Source organism: Pagrus pagrus, assembly GCF_965226575.1.
Source record: "Pagrus pagrus genome assembly, chromosome: 11".
NCBI classification, from domain to species: domain Eukaryota; kingdom Metazoa; phylum Chordata; class Actinopteri; order Spariformes; family Sparidae; genus Pagrus; species Pagrus pagrus.
The window spans coordinates 27,223,844-27,240,642 of NC_140195.1; the positions used below are offsets into that span (position 1 = coordinate 27,223,844).

Here is a 16,799-nt window from a genome sequence, read left to right on the forward strand (position 1 = left end):
ACAAATTAATAAAAGGCCTATAATCTGGTATAGTAGGAGTAACAACAGTAACAATGATGAAATAATAGTAATAATATTAATAGTAATAATAGTTATGAAGGTGATACCTATAGTAATAGTTATGAGGATAGAAATGATGAGAATAATTCCACATTATTTAAGCCTCATAGAACCAATAACAACACTAACAATAGTAAATTGTTGAAAGTATGGGGTAGAAGGAGTGTGGAAGAAGGGTAAGAGTAGGGCTGTAGGAAATTGCAAGTTTTAGATTAGATAGGTTTAATAAATTTAAGTTTGCAGGGTGTCCTCACCCTCCCTTCTTCTTGTAATTGGCTATAGCAATAATATTAATAACAATGGAAATAGATACAGAGAAGGATAGAGAGTAGTGTAAACATAATCTTATGTAGAAGGCTATAGCAGTATATATGTTATGTGACTTAGAAGACAAAAAAAATAAAAAATAAAATAATAATAATAATAATTAATAAATAGAAATTATAGTAGTTTATCAGAAGAAAAGGAAAGAAGCAGAGAGAGGATAAACAAGAAAGAAAATTATGTATACAATATATGTAAAAAAGGAAAAAAGAAGATTGCCATGATGATAATCATATTACCACAAAAGAAAAGTTGTGAATGGTATGTATGTGTTTGTGTGTGAGTGAAGGTGAAGGTTCCTCAATTCTAACTGATAACCATTGAAACTGTTGCTGGCTGATTTGAGTATCTATGGTAACTAGCTAGTTTAGTCTAGTTTTAAACTATGAGTTGGCTGAAAACTCCATTTCTAGCCTCAGGCTGTTAGAATTATATCATATCATATGCATATTTGGGTTGAAAATATTAAAAAGTCAGCTAAAGCTACATGTCTGAGGGAAAGAGTCAGTATTCTCACCAGCTGATCCATGTAGGAACTGTTAGGATTCTTAATCAGACTATAGAAAACCATACCATGGTAAGCAACACAGAGGTTTGATTTACACTTTATTGTTACTTACACAAGAGAAAAGGCTTGATGAGGGCTAATGATGAGGTTGGGAAACGTAACACTATCTCAGGTCTGATTTGGCTGGGGTTACTGGAGTGGAAACTTCCCTGAATCTGATAAAAAACGCTAACGTTAAACTCCAAACTGTGATATACTGGTAGTAGCAAAATAGCTGCTGACATGGTGGATGTGCCAGTCCTGAACACAGCTTCTTGTAATGTAACATAGCCCCAAATAATAACATAGTTATTCGCAAAAGACAGCGACTTTTCGTGCTATTTGTGTAACTATTGGCATCTACCTCATTAGGGCCTATTGTTTCGCAACATGGAGCGCTTCAGGTTGTTTCATTTGGGCATGAACACAGAAATTACACTCGGGTTGCTTGGTGAAACAATCCGGCCGAGATTTGCCTTGAGACGGTGGTCTCGGCTCACCTCCACTCGAACTCAGGAACAGTTTGTTTGTAGTCAGAAAGCAATTGACCCTACCATCTGAAATAACTGGCCTGATGGTTAAAGATAATCTAATAAGGCATACCTAATGTGCTGTATGAAAAACAACTGTCGTGCAAGTGTGTGCTGGTATGGACTCATCAGAGCTGTTCTACAACACCAAGCAGCACGTCTTCTAATAAGACATTGTTTTCTGGATATTTGTTTAATTCAAGGAACTCTGGTATATAATCCACACATAAACACAATGAAAACAATTAGCAATACAAGCACTTACAAAGAAAGAAAAGAATGAGGAGGAAGTGTTTTGAGGTGAATCATCCGGCGACCATGGCATTTGTTATGGGGCCGCTCTTGACTGTTGCTGTTTACACAAATGAACCAAGAGGAAAAAGCACCAACTGTATTAAATGAGGCCGTGAGTCAAAAGCAAACAAAAAACTACAGGTCCAATACATCCTCGTACCTAAACGACTGAATAGGTCGATTGCCAGTGACACCCAAAAAGACATTACTGTTGCAACGTACAGTAGCAGCAACAGGCATGACAGACCTTCCTCTTACACTCACTGTTTGGTTAGGTCTAGGAAAACATCATGGTTTGGGTTAAAATAACTACGTTATGTATGTAAATTCAGTTATGTGACATACCTTAACTATGTTATTAAGTTAAAATAACTCACTGTTGACGTTTTGATTCACACCAGAAACAAACGGCAGTCTCCTCCGTGCAGCTTTTGCCGTGTATCGATGGGTCGTAATAAGCTCCTGCAGAGTCAGCTTATAAGGTTATTTTTCTAAAGATGACGGGCTGGCAGATCTGAAAATGCCCTTAATTCACATTTTTATTCTACAAGCCTTTTAAAGCACATTAACATAAACCTGAGTTAAAATCTAAAGGAAATAAAGAAGAAGAGAAGGAGCCTGGTGTGGAATACAGAAACTCCCTGCCTCTAAAGGAGGGTTAGCCAGTCAATCTTCATCCAGCCCTAATTTTCGAGGCCTTAACTCTGAGGCCATTAACGTGAATGAAATTTGCAGCAGTTGAAAAATGACTGCACTCCAACCTGACCTCAGTAACTCCAGCCAAATTGCTTTCGGTGCTGTATCCAAGTGCAGGAGAGAGTCCTCCAGCGGGCTCCTGACAGTTTGCATGATGTTGCATCAGGAACACTTGAATTGCATTGTTTCAGCTGTATGAAACGAGAGGAAGAGGAGGAAAGGAATGGCAGAAGAAGGTGGTGGAGGGGCAACAGTGAAAGATACAATACAATAACAAAAAAAAAACAGAAAGACTCCTTACATAAGGATTATGTGTTTGATTTGACTCAATAACCAGATGTACAACAACACAAAGAGAAACAGAGACGTGTGACAGGAGACATAGTAGACTGAGAGATATACAGACAGATAGAGTAACGGAGAGAGGGGGAGTGAGAGGAAGAGATAAAGACAGAGAAAAGTGACATAAGATGTCTCGCTTCTCCGACGGTCTATCTCCCTGATGGTTTCCATGGTAACTGGAGATATTCCAGAGCGTGGGCGTGTCTTTCTGTTCTTATCTGATTAACCTCACTAACAGTCTCAGTGATTTTACACATTTCATGCATCTAATGCTCCAGCAGCTGTGTGAAGTTCCTTTTATCGCTTGCATTTCTTTTATAGAAACAAACGTCCCTCAGCTTCTTTATAGCAGCTGAGAGGACGGAACTGTGTGACAACCTGCGGGCAGTTCAGGACAGCATGTGTTGTCCATCTAATTGACTAACTAATTGAAAAATACCAGTGGGTTTATATATCAACATATGCTGTAACAATAATTATTATTTTCACAGTACAGAAATAAATTGACTACAACGAACAAACAAAATGAATACAAAATGTGGACTTTTTGACCAAAATAAAATTGTTGTTTTTCACCACCAAGTGATGAGCTGAGTGTTTAACTCAGATTAACATAAGCAGATTCCTGTTTTGCACAAATATGCACTTTTTCTGCTCCTGCCTCACTGTGTTTATGCCAACACCTTTGTTCTTCTTTGTCCTTGCAGATTTTGCTGTGTCGAGGGTAAGTTGACTTTTTGCTTTATACATTTCATGTGCACTATTGTTTGAGGAATACATTAACATTTGCCTGCGCAAAGCCTCATTAACTTTTGAGCATAGTACAGTGCATAGCCACACATACTGACAGTGGAGTCTTGGTTTCCTGCTGGCATACAGATTGTAAGGTCATTTGTCACTTTGAGGCTGTTAGCATTTGGTATCAATATCCAACCTGAGTGAGCCGATCACAGGCGAACAGCTCTAAGTACAGACCAATCACTCAGACCACATCCGGAGACGGTCTACGACGCATTTGTCCACATTGTTTTAAGCAGTGTATATTATAAATAACGTGTTTGTGCTCTCTTAACCTGCCAGTGTTAGCATCAGATTTCTGTTTCAACTAAGCTTTGAACTAGTAACGACAATATACCCTGACTCCATTACAAATGGCGTGATTTTAAGAGTTGTTGAGTGAAGAGAAACTTGACAAACTTTGCTAAAAGTTATTCATGCCTTCTTGTAAATTAGACATTAAATGAAACACATTAGGTTGTTTCTTTCCTTGTAAAAAGTGTTAGTTTGCTGCAGCAACACTGTACCAACCCGTCTGTCTGTGTGTCTGGAGTGCGTCCTACCTGCAAACATGTAGCAGCTGTTTGAACACACTGTAACACTAAATTTATTTATTTATTTATTTATTAAGAGAAGACGTCATTTTATTGTCGGTAAACATGTCAAATTATACAAAAACAGTAAACAGTAACTAATATAGGCAAATTCCTATTTTGTGAGCTGTGGACGCTGCCTTCAACACATTCTTAACTATCTGGGCCTTCTTGTTTATTCGACAAACATTATACATGAAGGTTTTTCTTTATTTTGGTAAAAAAAAAACCTTGTTGTTTGTTGTATGTTTTTATTTGCATATACTGTGAGGTGGGGAAGTGACATCCAATCACAAGAGGTCACTCGAGATGTATGTCAAGACGCATTTAAATGCCAGTTGTTAACTGACAGGTGTAAAGCTGTTCGGTCGTGATCAGATGCATGTTGATAAGAGATGTGAACAGCCTAACAGGGATATCCCAACCTTTAGTCTATAGTGTGGGTCAAGCTCTAAACACACCAGATCCTTTACTTACCTTCCTGTTGCGCCCATGTTTTTTTAACTCAGTTTATAACAGAAGCCTTATGTAAAAAAAAAAAACGTCTTGAAGCCGAAGTGACCCTGATGATATCACTTTGACATCACCCATCTTTGACCCCATCACCAGTAAACTGATGTTTATATGTGAAACTGTTGCATTTTTTCCTTACATGTTCATTCATGATGCTTAATTTTGGATGGCCTCAGTCTCTGAATCTGTACAATGAGAACCTTCTGTGTTGTTTCCCTCAGATTGAGGTGCGGGACAGAAGAGAGCCAAGGTACGGAGTGCAGCGTCTTCACTGAGGGCAACAACAGCACTGGAAAACTTCTCTTCTCTTCTCTTCTCTTCTCTTCTCTTCTCTTCTCTTCTCTTCTCTTCTCTTCTCACCCATCTGTTTCTCTCTCTCCTCTTCTCTTCTCTTCTCTCCAATGATCAGGATATCACCCACTTTCAATGCAGACACCAAGTGTACAGGATTCTGTAAGATAAAAAAAAAAAATCAACAAAACACACTGGGATAAACTATATTTTGAAAAAAAATTATACAAGGTTGTACAGTGCATTTAACACTCAACGACTTTCTCAACGAATACCTTTATGATGAAAAAAAAAGATTTACTGTATTTAAAGTCTTGATTTGTGTGAGAAATTAAATCCCTGAGATGAAGAACCATCACGTCCATCTAAGATTTTACGATGATTTATTTAAGAATCTTGCTATTTAATGACTTTGAGTTTTGCGTGTTGTATACATTCATAGCTTCAGGAAGCAGATTATTGATAAGAGTCCAGACTCGCAATACAGCAGCAAGTACATTGTTTAACATCCACAACACTTCAACAGGGACTTGTATGGCTCTTCATCTAAGGACTTTCAAATGTGAGGAATTTAAAGGAGTACCCCATTGCAGCTTTACAGAACCTAACATCTCTGGGAGATTCTCTACTGTACATACTTAACAATGTAAATAACATTACTGCTGACAAAACAGCCGACAACAAAACCTCATCCGACTCTAATGCATTTGAGTATTTCTACCCTCGGTTTCAGTGTTCCTCTTGCCAGAAGAGCATCGGAGAACGTGCAAATCCATTGTGTTTATATGACTCCTCACTACTCATTTGGTGGGATTAGAGAAGGGAGTAAAATGGAAATCTTTAAGCTGGATATTCCACAGAAAAGCAGAGGACCGTGAATCAAAGTGATTGTGTATGATCACTATTTTTTGACACCGAACACAGGCGCTTCCCCTGCATCAACGTGGCCTCAAAACAAGCCCCCTTATTGTAGTTTTTCACCCTACAGTACATAGTGAAAATTCAAATTGCTGAACTGAATTGCAGCTGTCCAAGTCAGACTTAGAAGTCATGTTTTTCTTTCTTTTTGTCTGAGTTCAGTCCTTTGTAAAATCCAGTGTGCAGTTTACTCCAGTTTATGGCTCCAGCATACAGTGATCAGTTTACTCTACAGATGTCTTAAGACTGTGTGAATATGGCTGTATGAGTCGGCCTTCTCTCAGAGGGAAGCCCCAAGTGCTGCATTGTCTTAAGGTGATGTCACTTATATGCCTCTTTAAATAAGCAACACTGCTTGTAGTAGTAGTAGTAGGAATCATAAGAGGGATGAAATCACAGCGGATAATCCCCCAAAGAACAAAAGTCCTTAAAGAGTACAACATCATGTCAAGATGGTGTCCTACCATTTAATCCCTACTACCATGTTAGACACCAATTTTTATGTTGTTATGGGTAGGATTTTAGAAATCCTGAGGTCAGGAGCCCAAGTCCTCGCAAGGCACCTTGGCGCCCCCAATGGTAAAGTAGCATAAAAGTAGCTAACCTGAAACATAATGGGCCTCATGCAAGAACGATTTCTGTGATGTTTGTCACGTGAGTGTTCTGTATCGGATTCAGCAAACTTGTCGCAGATCACTCGTTTCAACCTGATTAGTACCTCCTGTTTACGAGGAGGTGTGTGGTCGTGAGATTTGTTCATTAGCATAATTTGCACCTAAAAGTGCTACATAAGGCTAACTGTTCCGCTTCATGTGAGATGCTTGTAAGACTAGATAAAGCAAAGCAGCCCATGACTTAGATGGAGGACAGTCCAGGCAGCACGACGAGAGATTGATGGGAGAATATTATACAGTGGTGTTACAGTGCCGTATGCAACAGCAACCCAATCCCCAGAGGAAATGTTGGCAATGTACGTTTCTGAAAACCACTGATATGTTGCAACTTTACATGTCTTTGTGTTGCAATTTTAGGTTTCTTTTGCTTCAATTAACAGTTTTATGTTGTGACAACACTGTGCTTATGGTCTGATTAGGTTTAGGAATAAAAACACTTGTTTTGGGGTAAGGAAAATATTTCATTTGGTCTTAAAATACTAAATACCTAATTTTGTCATTACAATCACAGCTGGAAAACGTCCCCAGGTCTCCTTAAAAATATCCAGTGGTTCCAAGCCAATGTTGAAAAGCAGTCTTGAACAGTGGTCACTGGCTTTGCAGCCTTGTTTGCTAGCTGTAACTCTAACACCATCTCCTTCATCTTGTGACATGAGGGGTCAGTTCATGTAATGAAAACGTCATGTGACATGTGTAGTATAAAGAAAAATATGGTAAAAAAAAAAAAAAAAAAAAAGAACAAATTTGAGCGTATCTGTTGTTTACAGAAACATTAAATGCCAACATTTCTTTCTGGCGACTTGGCCGGCAACAGAAGATGTTCCCTTGGACAACTACTGAAATGCATAAGCTGCCATGCATGAATGTGCCAACAGAATCTGAATCCAGAAGAAGAATCAAAGTTTTCCAACCTCTCAGTAAATTGTCAAGCCAAGATTAATTGATTTTGGCAGCGTATTTGAACTTCAGTTTCATTCAAACAAAGTCATTATGATTTGATTACCCTGTCCCTCTGGGAAGCGATGCGGGATATCTGCTCATGACTAGCATGACAGCTCTGGACCACACATGAACTAAGTTTGTACACTAGACAAACTTCTAAATAGAATTAATTCTGTACAAGTGATTCTTGCCTGAGGCCCATTGAGTCTAATACAACAGGAACCAACCTATAAAATAACCACCAATTGTTACAGTGATTTGCTGGATTGTTTCCCCCTTCAAGAATATAAACAAATTCCCAAAAGAAATACAGATGACCTCAGTGTCAGCGGTGGTAGCTACTGTCCTGATTGTGGGCCTCATATGTTGAAACAAAGTATTATTTATGTAGCATTGTTATTGTGACATGCCACCATACCACCCAGATTATTGTTGCTCCAACAACAATGTACCTTGATGTAGCACTCGAGACAATGCCATTAGTGTCAGCAGTTTATATCAAAACACATGACATGAATTATTGCTGACACATTTATAACAGTGATCACGGCCACACCAGCAACATTAAAGTTGAAATTTCTACACAACATTTCAAACAAGATAACCCGGAGGTGATTGGCTTGACACACCTAGTAGGTTCCTTTGACAACTCGTGTTTTTAATCATGAATGAACAAAAACTTGGTTCCTGCTCCATAATTATGACATTACCTGCAAGGGCAGTCATCAGTATGATGTCTGTGACTCACCGTCGTACCCATTAGCACAGTTATGGCCTCTGTAGGCTATAGCCACATGATGACACTGATTGTCGTGATATCAGTTATATTGCTCTAAGTATGATTCTAACATGTGACAAGCTATGGTTGCACCATGGGGCTCTTATCCCTCTCAGAGCAGCACTTCCAGGCTGTTAGAGAACCTCCTTAGGCACCAAACCAGGGTCGAGTCATCACGGGAATAAAAATTAATTGTGTATTTAAAAAAAAAAAAAGCACACGGTTAATTGTTTCATATGAGAAATCGGCATGCTTTGCCCATGTGGAGTTGGAGGCACGATCACACTGGAAACCCTGAGAGGCAATTGAATCCATTTCACGGAGCAACTAAACCCCACGAGGTGATGTGCATTCTGTGAGACAGCAGGAGACAGCAGTCACAACTGATTACACTGCATTATATTTAACTGTAATCCATGTTATACTTTGTTAGGGATGTACTATTAACACATGCAAGAAATATTCATGTTAAAAAATCAGATGACACCATAAATTTTGCAAAACAATTATCGGTTACAACATCGGATATCCCACTGTGTCCTTCAGGTGCAATATGTAAGAATTTCAGTTTGAAACATTCAAAAATGAATTAAAATGATCATCAGAATTTGAAGGAAATAACAGTTTTAATGTTTTGTCAAGGAGGTCTGTGTGTTGTGTTGCAGAGATATCTACTGAAGTTAGCATGCTAATCTGCTAGCCCCGTGCCTGAAAACCTTATTGTGCTAGCGGTGTAAACACCAAACTACCCCAGCTAGCTGCGCAGCTAACTGAGCTAAGAAGCTAACAGTGACTGCAGTGATGGATGTATAAACAGAAACAAGTTAGCAGCAGTTAGCAGTTACTCTGGTGATATGCTCCCCTTTTTGTTGGGAGTATGAATTCTGGTTGCCAATTCTTACATATTGCACCTGTAATATAAGAAACCTATTTTCAGGTAGATGTTGGCACATGTACCTTGTATTGGTTATTGGTGCATCCCTACAATTAAAACATATAATGAGCAGATAGCTAGATGTGCAGTGTGTTTTTCAGAGTGGTAGCTAGCTAACTCTCAGGAAGCTGTGTACACAGTACTGTATTAAAGGCTCATTACGGAAATGATCAGCAAACACCAACAAGTCGGACAAGATTTTCAGTCGATGCTCTGTCATCGCCCAGGTGGCACATCGCTTTGCAGTAAAGTTTTAGTTTGAAACATTTGGGTAGAGTATTAGCAACTCTGGTATTCCAAGCTGAGCCTTTAAGACAATATGAAAACAGCCCTTATGCTGAATCTAATGATGCTGTCCATGCAGGCTCTGCACAGACCACGGCCTACATCTATCAACCATCTTAGGGTAGGAGCGCTGGGCCCTCATTCAAGAAAAGTTTCTTTCACGTTGACCTTGAAGTAGCTGTGCAAGAATTTGAAAAATACGATAGAAACAATTGAAATGCTGTCGACAGACCTCATCCATTTGGCAATGCAAGAAGTATGTTTTTGCTTTTGATATGTACATGATAATTTGAGAAAATCAGTGCACTTGCTGAGACATCGGCATGATGATTTTTTGATATCTAATGGTATAAATGGCGGTAATGTCTCTCATATAGTATATATTGTGATTTAGACATCTCCTATAGCGTGCATCTCTCATTTGGGAATACTTTCACGGGCCCAGGACTTATTTTACAACAAATCTACAAAAAGAAAATAACAAAGAAAGAAGCCCTGAGACCGAAGTGGTCACGCCCGGCTTCCGAGCATCATTACCTGTGTGATCATTGGTCTGGTCTCCCCTCCGGGTACTCTGTTCCTGAGGACTTGACGATGAACTGAAAAATACCTTAACAAGGAACTGACAATACCTTAACCCTGATGAGCACATATTTGTACCACTCCAGGTGCCTCTAAGAACTCTTGATTTAATTCAGATGTGGTGCAGAACCAGCAAAACAAGTAGTGACACTGTAGTTTTTCTACTAAAGGCTACATACTCTGACTGAGCTCTGAAGCTAGGTGGGTTTTACTGCAGATTTGAGGTCAATTCAGTTTCAAGTCAAACAATTGAAACTAAGAGAATTAACAATATTTATCCCCCAATTATTTAACTTAATTTGGGGAAACATTTTGATAAAACTAAAAAAACTTAAAAAAAAAAAAAAAAACTAAAAAAAAACAGCACTTGCATTTCCTTTATTTTCAGTTTGTGATTGGACTCCAAAGCTGAATTTACCTCGATCTTGAATTGCAGAATCATTTAAAGAAAAAAGAATGAAAAGCTAATAAAAAAGGACACAGAGACAATGAGAAGTCATTTCCAATCTCTAGCAGCCAACAAAATGTTTGCTGACTATGTAAATGTCATTGATGTGGCAATGATTTCATCATAGTTTTTATCATGCAATATCATGTATAAAGACATAATGTTTGGGGGGGGACGGGTCGGGGGCCAAGATGAAAAATGTCCAGTGACTTATGTTATGTTAATAGTTGACTTTCTGTTAACTCCTGAAATGCAGATGTTGCCAAAATACCATCAACTATCATGCGTTAACATGACAAAAAAAAAAAAAAAAAAGAAATAATCAGTTTTTGTTTTGTATAACAAAAGAATGATATACTGATATTTGTCAAGTACTTCTGATGAGATCTTTGTTTTATGTGTTAACTACAGAATCTTTCCTTTCTGTTATGGTTTACTTTCTATGTATTTTGGTATGATGTATGATGGTTGTTGTTCTGTCACATCAGACTTAACATCTCAGATTCAATCTTGACTCACTAATGGATGACTGCTTGTTGAAATCTCGACACCCAAAAATGTATAAAAGTCTATTTATAAAAGTTGCTTGATCGTGGACAAGTGGGCCGAGTCTGAAAGAGGCTTGTTGCTTTTCATGAATTATACGATGACATGCTGATTTTGATTTGAAAATTATGTCTAATTAATTCCTATTTGTGAATAGTATTCCAACTCACCATGATGACAATTTCTGTTATTGAAACACATTTTGAGAAGGTCGAATAAAGATATTTTACATTCAAAATCATTAGGGTGACTCAATTCATGATGTGGATTTAAAACAAAGAAAAAGAGTGCTGCAGGAATGGGTCCTAAAACCCAACTCGTCTCAAAGTCAATGTTTTTTTTTTTAATTGGTTTATGGTTAGATGCCTGAAATAAGGTCCATGGTTAACACAAGCTGAAGAGATTTTCACGTTTTGTTCTATGAGATAAAGTATGACACTAACTACCCCACTTTAAAATGGCGGTTCCATTTCCAAGGAGCAGACATTATCAAGGACATTAACCATCACTGCAAACATGGAGACTCATCTTATCATTGTTTGGGGATTTCAGTTCAGTCATTTTCTGCTTGATTTTGTAGGTTTTATCCTCTTGTGTCATGTTTTGTTTTACACTTCCTGTCTTTGTGTTCACCCACCTTTATTGATTGCCCTATTAAAGCTGATTTATGGGCCTACGCCGTAGTGGGCATTTATACATGTCTGTGATGTGTCTGTGTTGCTGGTAGTGTTGAGCGGACTGGCAATTGTACTTTCCCACAGTAAAACGCACTGACCTCTGCAGACTCGAGTGTCTGGGGCAGCGAAAGCTGCCCCTCCATACACACTGAGCTTGGACAACTTGGTTTCGGCAAGGCGACATTTGGTGTTGGGATATCAAGCCTGTCCGCTCTCACTAGCCCAGAGACACTCTGGCAGCGAAAAAGCGGTTCCGGTGGAGAAGTATAACCCAAGAAGAGAAGCAGCCAGCTAGTCAGGAGGGACAGCAACAGCCAAAGAGGGTGGTGTGTTTACCGGGGAAACTACAGGTCACAATCCCTGGGTTGATTTGTCTGCGTTCTTCACATATTGTTCCTCAGTCCTCTTCTTGCTCACAGTTTCTCACCTTTATTTGCTGCTTGTCTTCCCCATGTCTTTCTTATGTTTGTTTTTTTTGCTCTCGATTCTTTTTTTTAGTCGTCTGCCTTTGTGTATTTTGGATTCAGCTTTGTTAATCTGCATTTTGTTCTTTCACCTGCCTGTTTAGAGTTTGCATTCGGCCCCCTTTAACTAATCATAATCAAATCTACTCACTAGTCCGTATTTATATGTGGACTTTAGTTGCACACTATTCTTACTTTCAGACTTAGATTGATCAGTTGTAAAGTAGGTATATTGTAGTGGGAAGGTTAGTGATGGTGGCGTTGAAGTCATGCAGCCACCATGTAGGTTTTTTATAGCCTAATATTTTTACTGCTTTTTACTTCTAGCCCTGCATTTACACTTCAGGAATCATTTAAGTGTCGTTAATTTGTGAAGATCATCTTGCTGAACAAATGTATTTTTAAACTTGCATTTGCCACTGGGTTTATATTTGACTATAATTCAAAATCCAATTGAAAATATCCCATCATTTTTTTTGCAAAGGGGAACCAGGGCGATGCTGACTTCCAGGTTAGCCTACAAAAATACATCATCCCTGCAGCGCTCTATAAACACCGTTCTGCTAGCTACAGCTTCATATACAGCATATTGTTTTGTGCCATAGAAGGGTCATGATGCGCACAGTCATATTTATATAATTAACAGCCAGGCCAGAGCATCCAGTGCTGCTGTTGGTGTTGAGGGTGAGTCACACCACCAAAAATATCACACAGGGCCACTGCACACAGATGCACACGCAGAGGGAGGCCAAGCCTGAGACCGCCTGTGACTTGAGAACCCGCAGCATCTCACAGTAAGTACCTGTAATTCATCAGTGGCTTTGTCCTCTGTGTGGTCTGCTTTCAGCAACTACTGGTCACCCACTAGTGTTATTGAATTCTGTGCTGTATCCATTTGGAACAGCAAAGCAGGATGGACTTACCACCACAAGTCTGGCTCCACTACAGGACACAGCTCTACTTTTAGAAACCTCAAAGGGTTCACTGCCATTTGCGTTTGGAACTGAAATTTAAGTTAATTCTTCACCCAGGACGAGATATAATCAAAGCCAGTGGCAGATGGTCAATAGAGGGTGCTAGAGTCAGTAGAGCCCCCACCCCCACACCACATATAGAAGAATTATATAGAACTTATCTAAATAAAGCTTTAAGAAAGTTATGATAATCTTTTTTAAATGAGCAATCAATATGAGTCATATGCAGTGTATGATGTGCAATGACATTGTTCATTGTCTGAAGTTAGTGAAAGGTCCAAAAATCTTTCCCTATCGGCCTGACTGAAGAAGTCTTGGCTTACTGCAGTGATGCCAATGCTGTGTTTTGCTTTTCATGACTCCTCAGATCGAAGGACCGATCACATCTAGCATGAATTTTGACAGGTATTACTGATTTAAAGCATTTAATCTGGCCCTGACTGCAGCTGGAGTCTGAATGATACAGTACTTTATCATTTCAATATACACATTTCTACAATACATTGCCATGGTACATTGTATGAACCATTATATTCCTACTACAGTTTTTTTAATCATAATCTTAAAAATAAACAACATTTAGTTTGACCTGGTCCCATTACATTCGGGTTTATATCACAGTTTCACATGCACACACTGCCTGCGTGGTGTTTAACAAGGCTCAGTAATGCAAAGAGCAGAATGATTTGCATAATGAAACAAAACTTGGAGTGGACAGCCATGCTAGTGCCTCTGTGAGGCTAATGCAAACTCCCCCATGCTATCATACTCACAATAACAATGCTAACATGCTGATGTTTAGCAGGCATAATGTTTAGCATGTTACCATGTAAGCAAACTAATATTTGTCATGACAAGCCATTAAATAGGTAAACAAATGCCATATTCTTTTTCTGAGGTACCTGAACAGACACAAACTGGGGATAATGGCGATTGATAAAGCCTTTCCAAATGGAGCTTTCTTGAATGACAGTTTATTTTGCCTGAATCAATGATGTTGAATTTTTATTTGTATTGTTTTGTCCTGTCACAATCTGAACAATAAACACCTGAATAAATATCCCAGAGGAACTGATGCAAAGACAACTAAGAGAGCCACAGAAGCAGGTGTAGATCTACAGTAGTGGGTTTCTGTAGGTTAGAGAATGTGTGAAATGAGGCTCATAGAAAACCTCTTGGCATATGGATCCACACCTTGTCACAGCAGTGAGATAACCAGTGAGTTTGGATGTCTGTGTGGTCCTTTCCTGCTGAGTCCTCCTGGACCTACCACACTGTAACATTCCAGAGGCAAAAACCTCTTACATTTGTTTGCAGCCAACCTACCACAGTCAGTCAGCCTCGCTCAAGTAGAATCTGTTGACTTTGACCTACCACACTGTGTGACGATGAACCAGTCATCAAGATATTTAACTTGGATTTTAACAGGATGTGGATCAAAGATGCTGGGGTTTCAGAGCAAGCATGCAAATGACAGGATGTCTGTTTGGTGAAATATGTCATGTATCTGCCACAACAAGAAGTCATGGGATCTGGGAACAAAATAACAATGTAATAACTGTAATAATTTCCGATCTTATTTCCCTACAAGAAGTATAACCCAGATTTAGTATCAATTAAGCTTCTGAGCGATCATTAATTATTCTTTCATGTTTTGTAAATTAACAAAAACTCTCCAATTTCTAAATCAAATAAGTTGTTTGCACTAATCAGATGGAATATGCTGTACAATGTTAGGCAGAGATTACTTTTTACTTTCTGCTTGTGCAGCCAAAACAGCACTGAACTGTCATGGCATGGGCCAAAGAGGAGTGTCCTGTGTTGTCTGGCACTGGGACGTTTGTAGAGGATGCTTTGGGTGCTGTATTTTTGGGGGTGGGGCCTCCATTAATTGGACTGGTTTGGGCTCTTTGTTGTGTTCCTCAAACCATTCCTGGGTATGTCAGGGCACATTGTCCTGCTGGTGGGGTCACTGCCATCAGGGGTGCCCTTGTCATGAGGGGCTGTACTTGGTCCACAAGGTTCCCCAAGGTTACCCAGCAACATTGCATTGTAACGAGATGATCAATATTATTCACGTCACCTGTCAGTGGTTTTAATGTTGTGGTTAATTGGTGCATAAACAAGTTGAAGGAGTAAACAAAAGAACTGAACTGAACCAAAGGGTGGATCTTTTTATCGTAATTTTAGAAAATAAAATAATGTACAGTACAGACCAAAAGTTTGGACACACCTTCTCATTCAAAGAGTTTTCTTTATTTTCATGACTATGAAAATTGTAGATTCACACTGAAGGCATCAAAACTATGAATTAACACATGTGGAATTATATACTTAACAAAAAAGTGTGAAACAACTGAAAATATGTCTTATATTCTAGGTTCTTCAAAGTAGCCACTTTTTGCTTTGATTACTGCTTCGCACACTCTTGGCATTCTCTTGATGAGCTTCAAGAGGTAGTCACCTGAAATGGTCTTCCAACAGTCTTGAAGGAGTTCCCAGAGATGCTTAGCACTTGTTGGCCCTTTTGCCTTCACTCTGCGGTCCAGCTCACCCCAAACCATCTCGATTGGGTTCAGGTCCGGTGACTGTGGAGGCCAGGTCATCTGGCGCAGCACCCCATCACTCTCCTTCTTGGTCAAATAGCCCTTACACAGCCTGGAGGTGTGTTTGGGGTCATTGTCCTGTTGAAAAATAAATGATGGTCCAACTAAACGCAAACCGGATGGAATAGCATGCCGCTGCAAGATGCTGTGGTAGCCATGCTGGTTCAGTATGCCTTCAATTTTGAATAAATCCCCAACAGTGTCACCAGCAAAGCACCCCCACACCATCACACCTCCTCCTCCATGCTTCACGGTGGGAACCAGGCATGTAGAGTCCATCCGTTCACCTTTTCTGCGTCGCACAAAGACACGGTGGTTGGAACCAAAGATCTCAAATTTGGACTCATCAGACCAAAGCACAGATTTCCACTGGTCTAATGTCCATTCCTTGTGTTCTTTAGCCCAAACAAGTCTCTTCTGCTTGTTGCCTGTCCTTAGCAGTGGTTTCCTAGCAGCTATTCTACCATGAAGGCCTGATTCACACAGTCTCCTCTTAACACTTGTTCTAGAGATGCGTCTGCTGCTAGAACTCTGTGTGGCATTGACCTGGTCTCTAATCTGAGCTGCTGTTAACCTGCGATTTCTGAGGCTGGTGACTCGGATGAACTTATCCTCCGCAGCAGAGGTGACTCTTGGTCTTCCTTTCCTGGGGCGGTCCTCATGTGAGCCAGTTTCTTTGTAGCGCTTGATGGTTTTTGCGACTGCACTTGGGGACACTTTCAAAGTTTTCCCAATTTTTCGGACTGACTGACCTTCATTTCTTAAAGTAATAATGGCCACTCATTTTTCTTTACTTAGCTGCTTTTTTCTTGCCATAATACAAATTCTAACAGTCTATTCAGTAGGACTATCAGCTGTGTATCCACCTGACTTCTGCACAACACAATTGATGGTCCCAACCCCATTTATAAGGCAAGAAATCCCACTTATTAAACCTGACAGGGCACACCTGTGAAGTGAAAACCATTTCAGGTGACTACCTCTTGAAGCTCATCAAGAGAATG

The 16,799-nt window shown here is 39.5% G+C and overlaps 1 protein-coding gene across 1 annotated transcript in view; it reads left to right on the top strand.

The window, feature by feature from the left end:
- LOC311265537 (LHFPL tetraspan subfamily member 4 protein-like) overlaps nt 1–10,537 on the top strand; it is a 33,565-nt gene extending 23,028 nt beyond the window's left edge. Inside the window, exons 3-4 of the mRNA XM_084367289.1 lie at nt 3,501–3,517; nt 4,898–10,537. Coding sequence (XP_084223415.1) covers nt 3,501–3,517; nt 4,898–4,951 — 71 coding nt within the window. The 3' untranslated portion in view covers nt 4,952–10,537. The remainder of the gene's footprint in view (nt 1–3,500; nt 3,518–4,897) is intronic.
- Nucleotides 10,538–16,799: the final 6,262 nt, after the last annotated feature.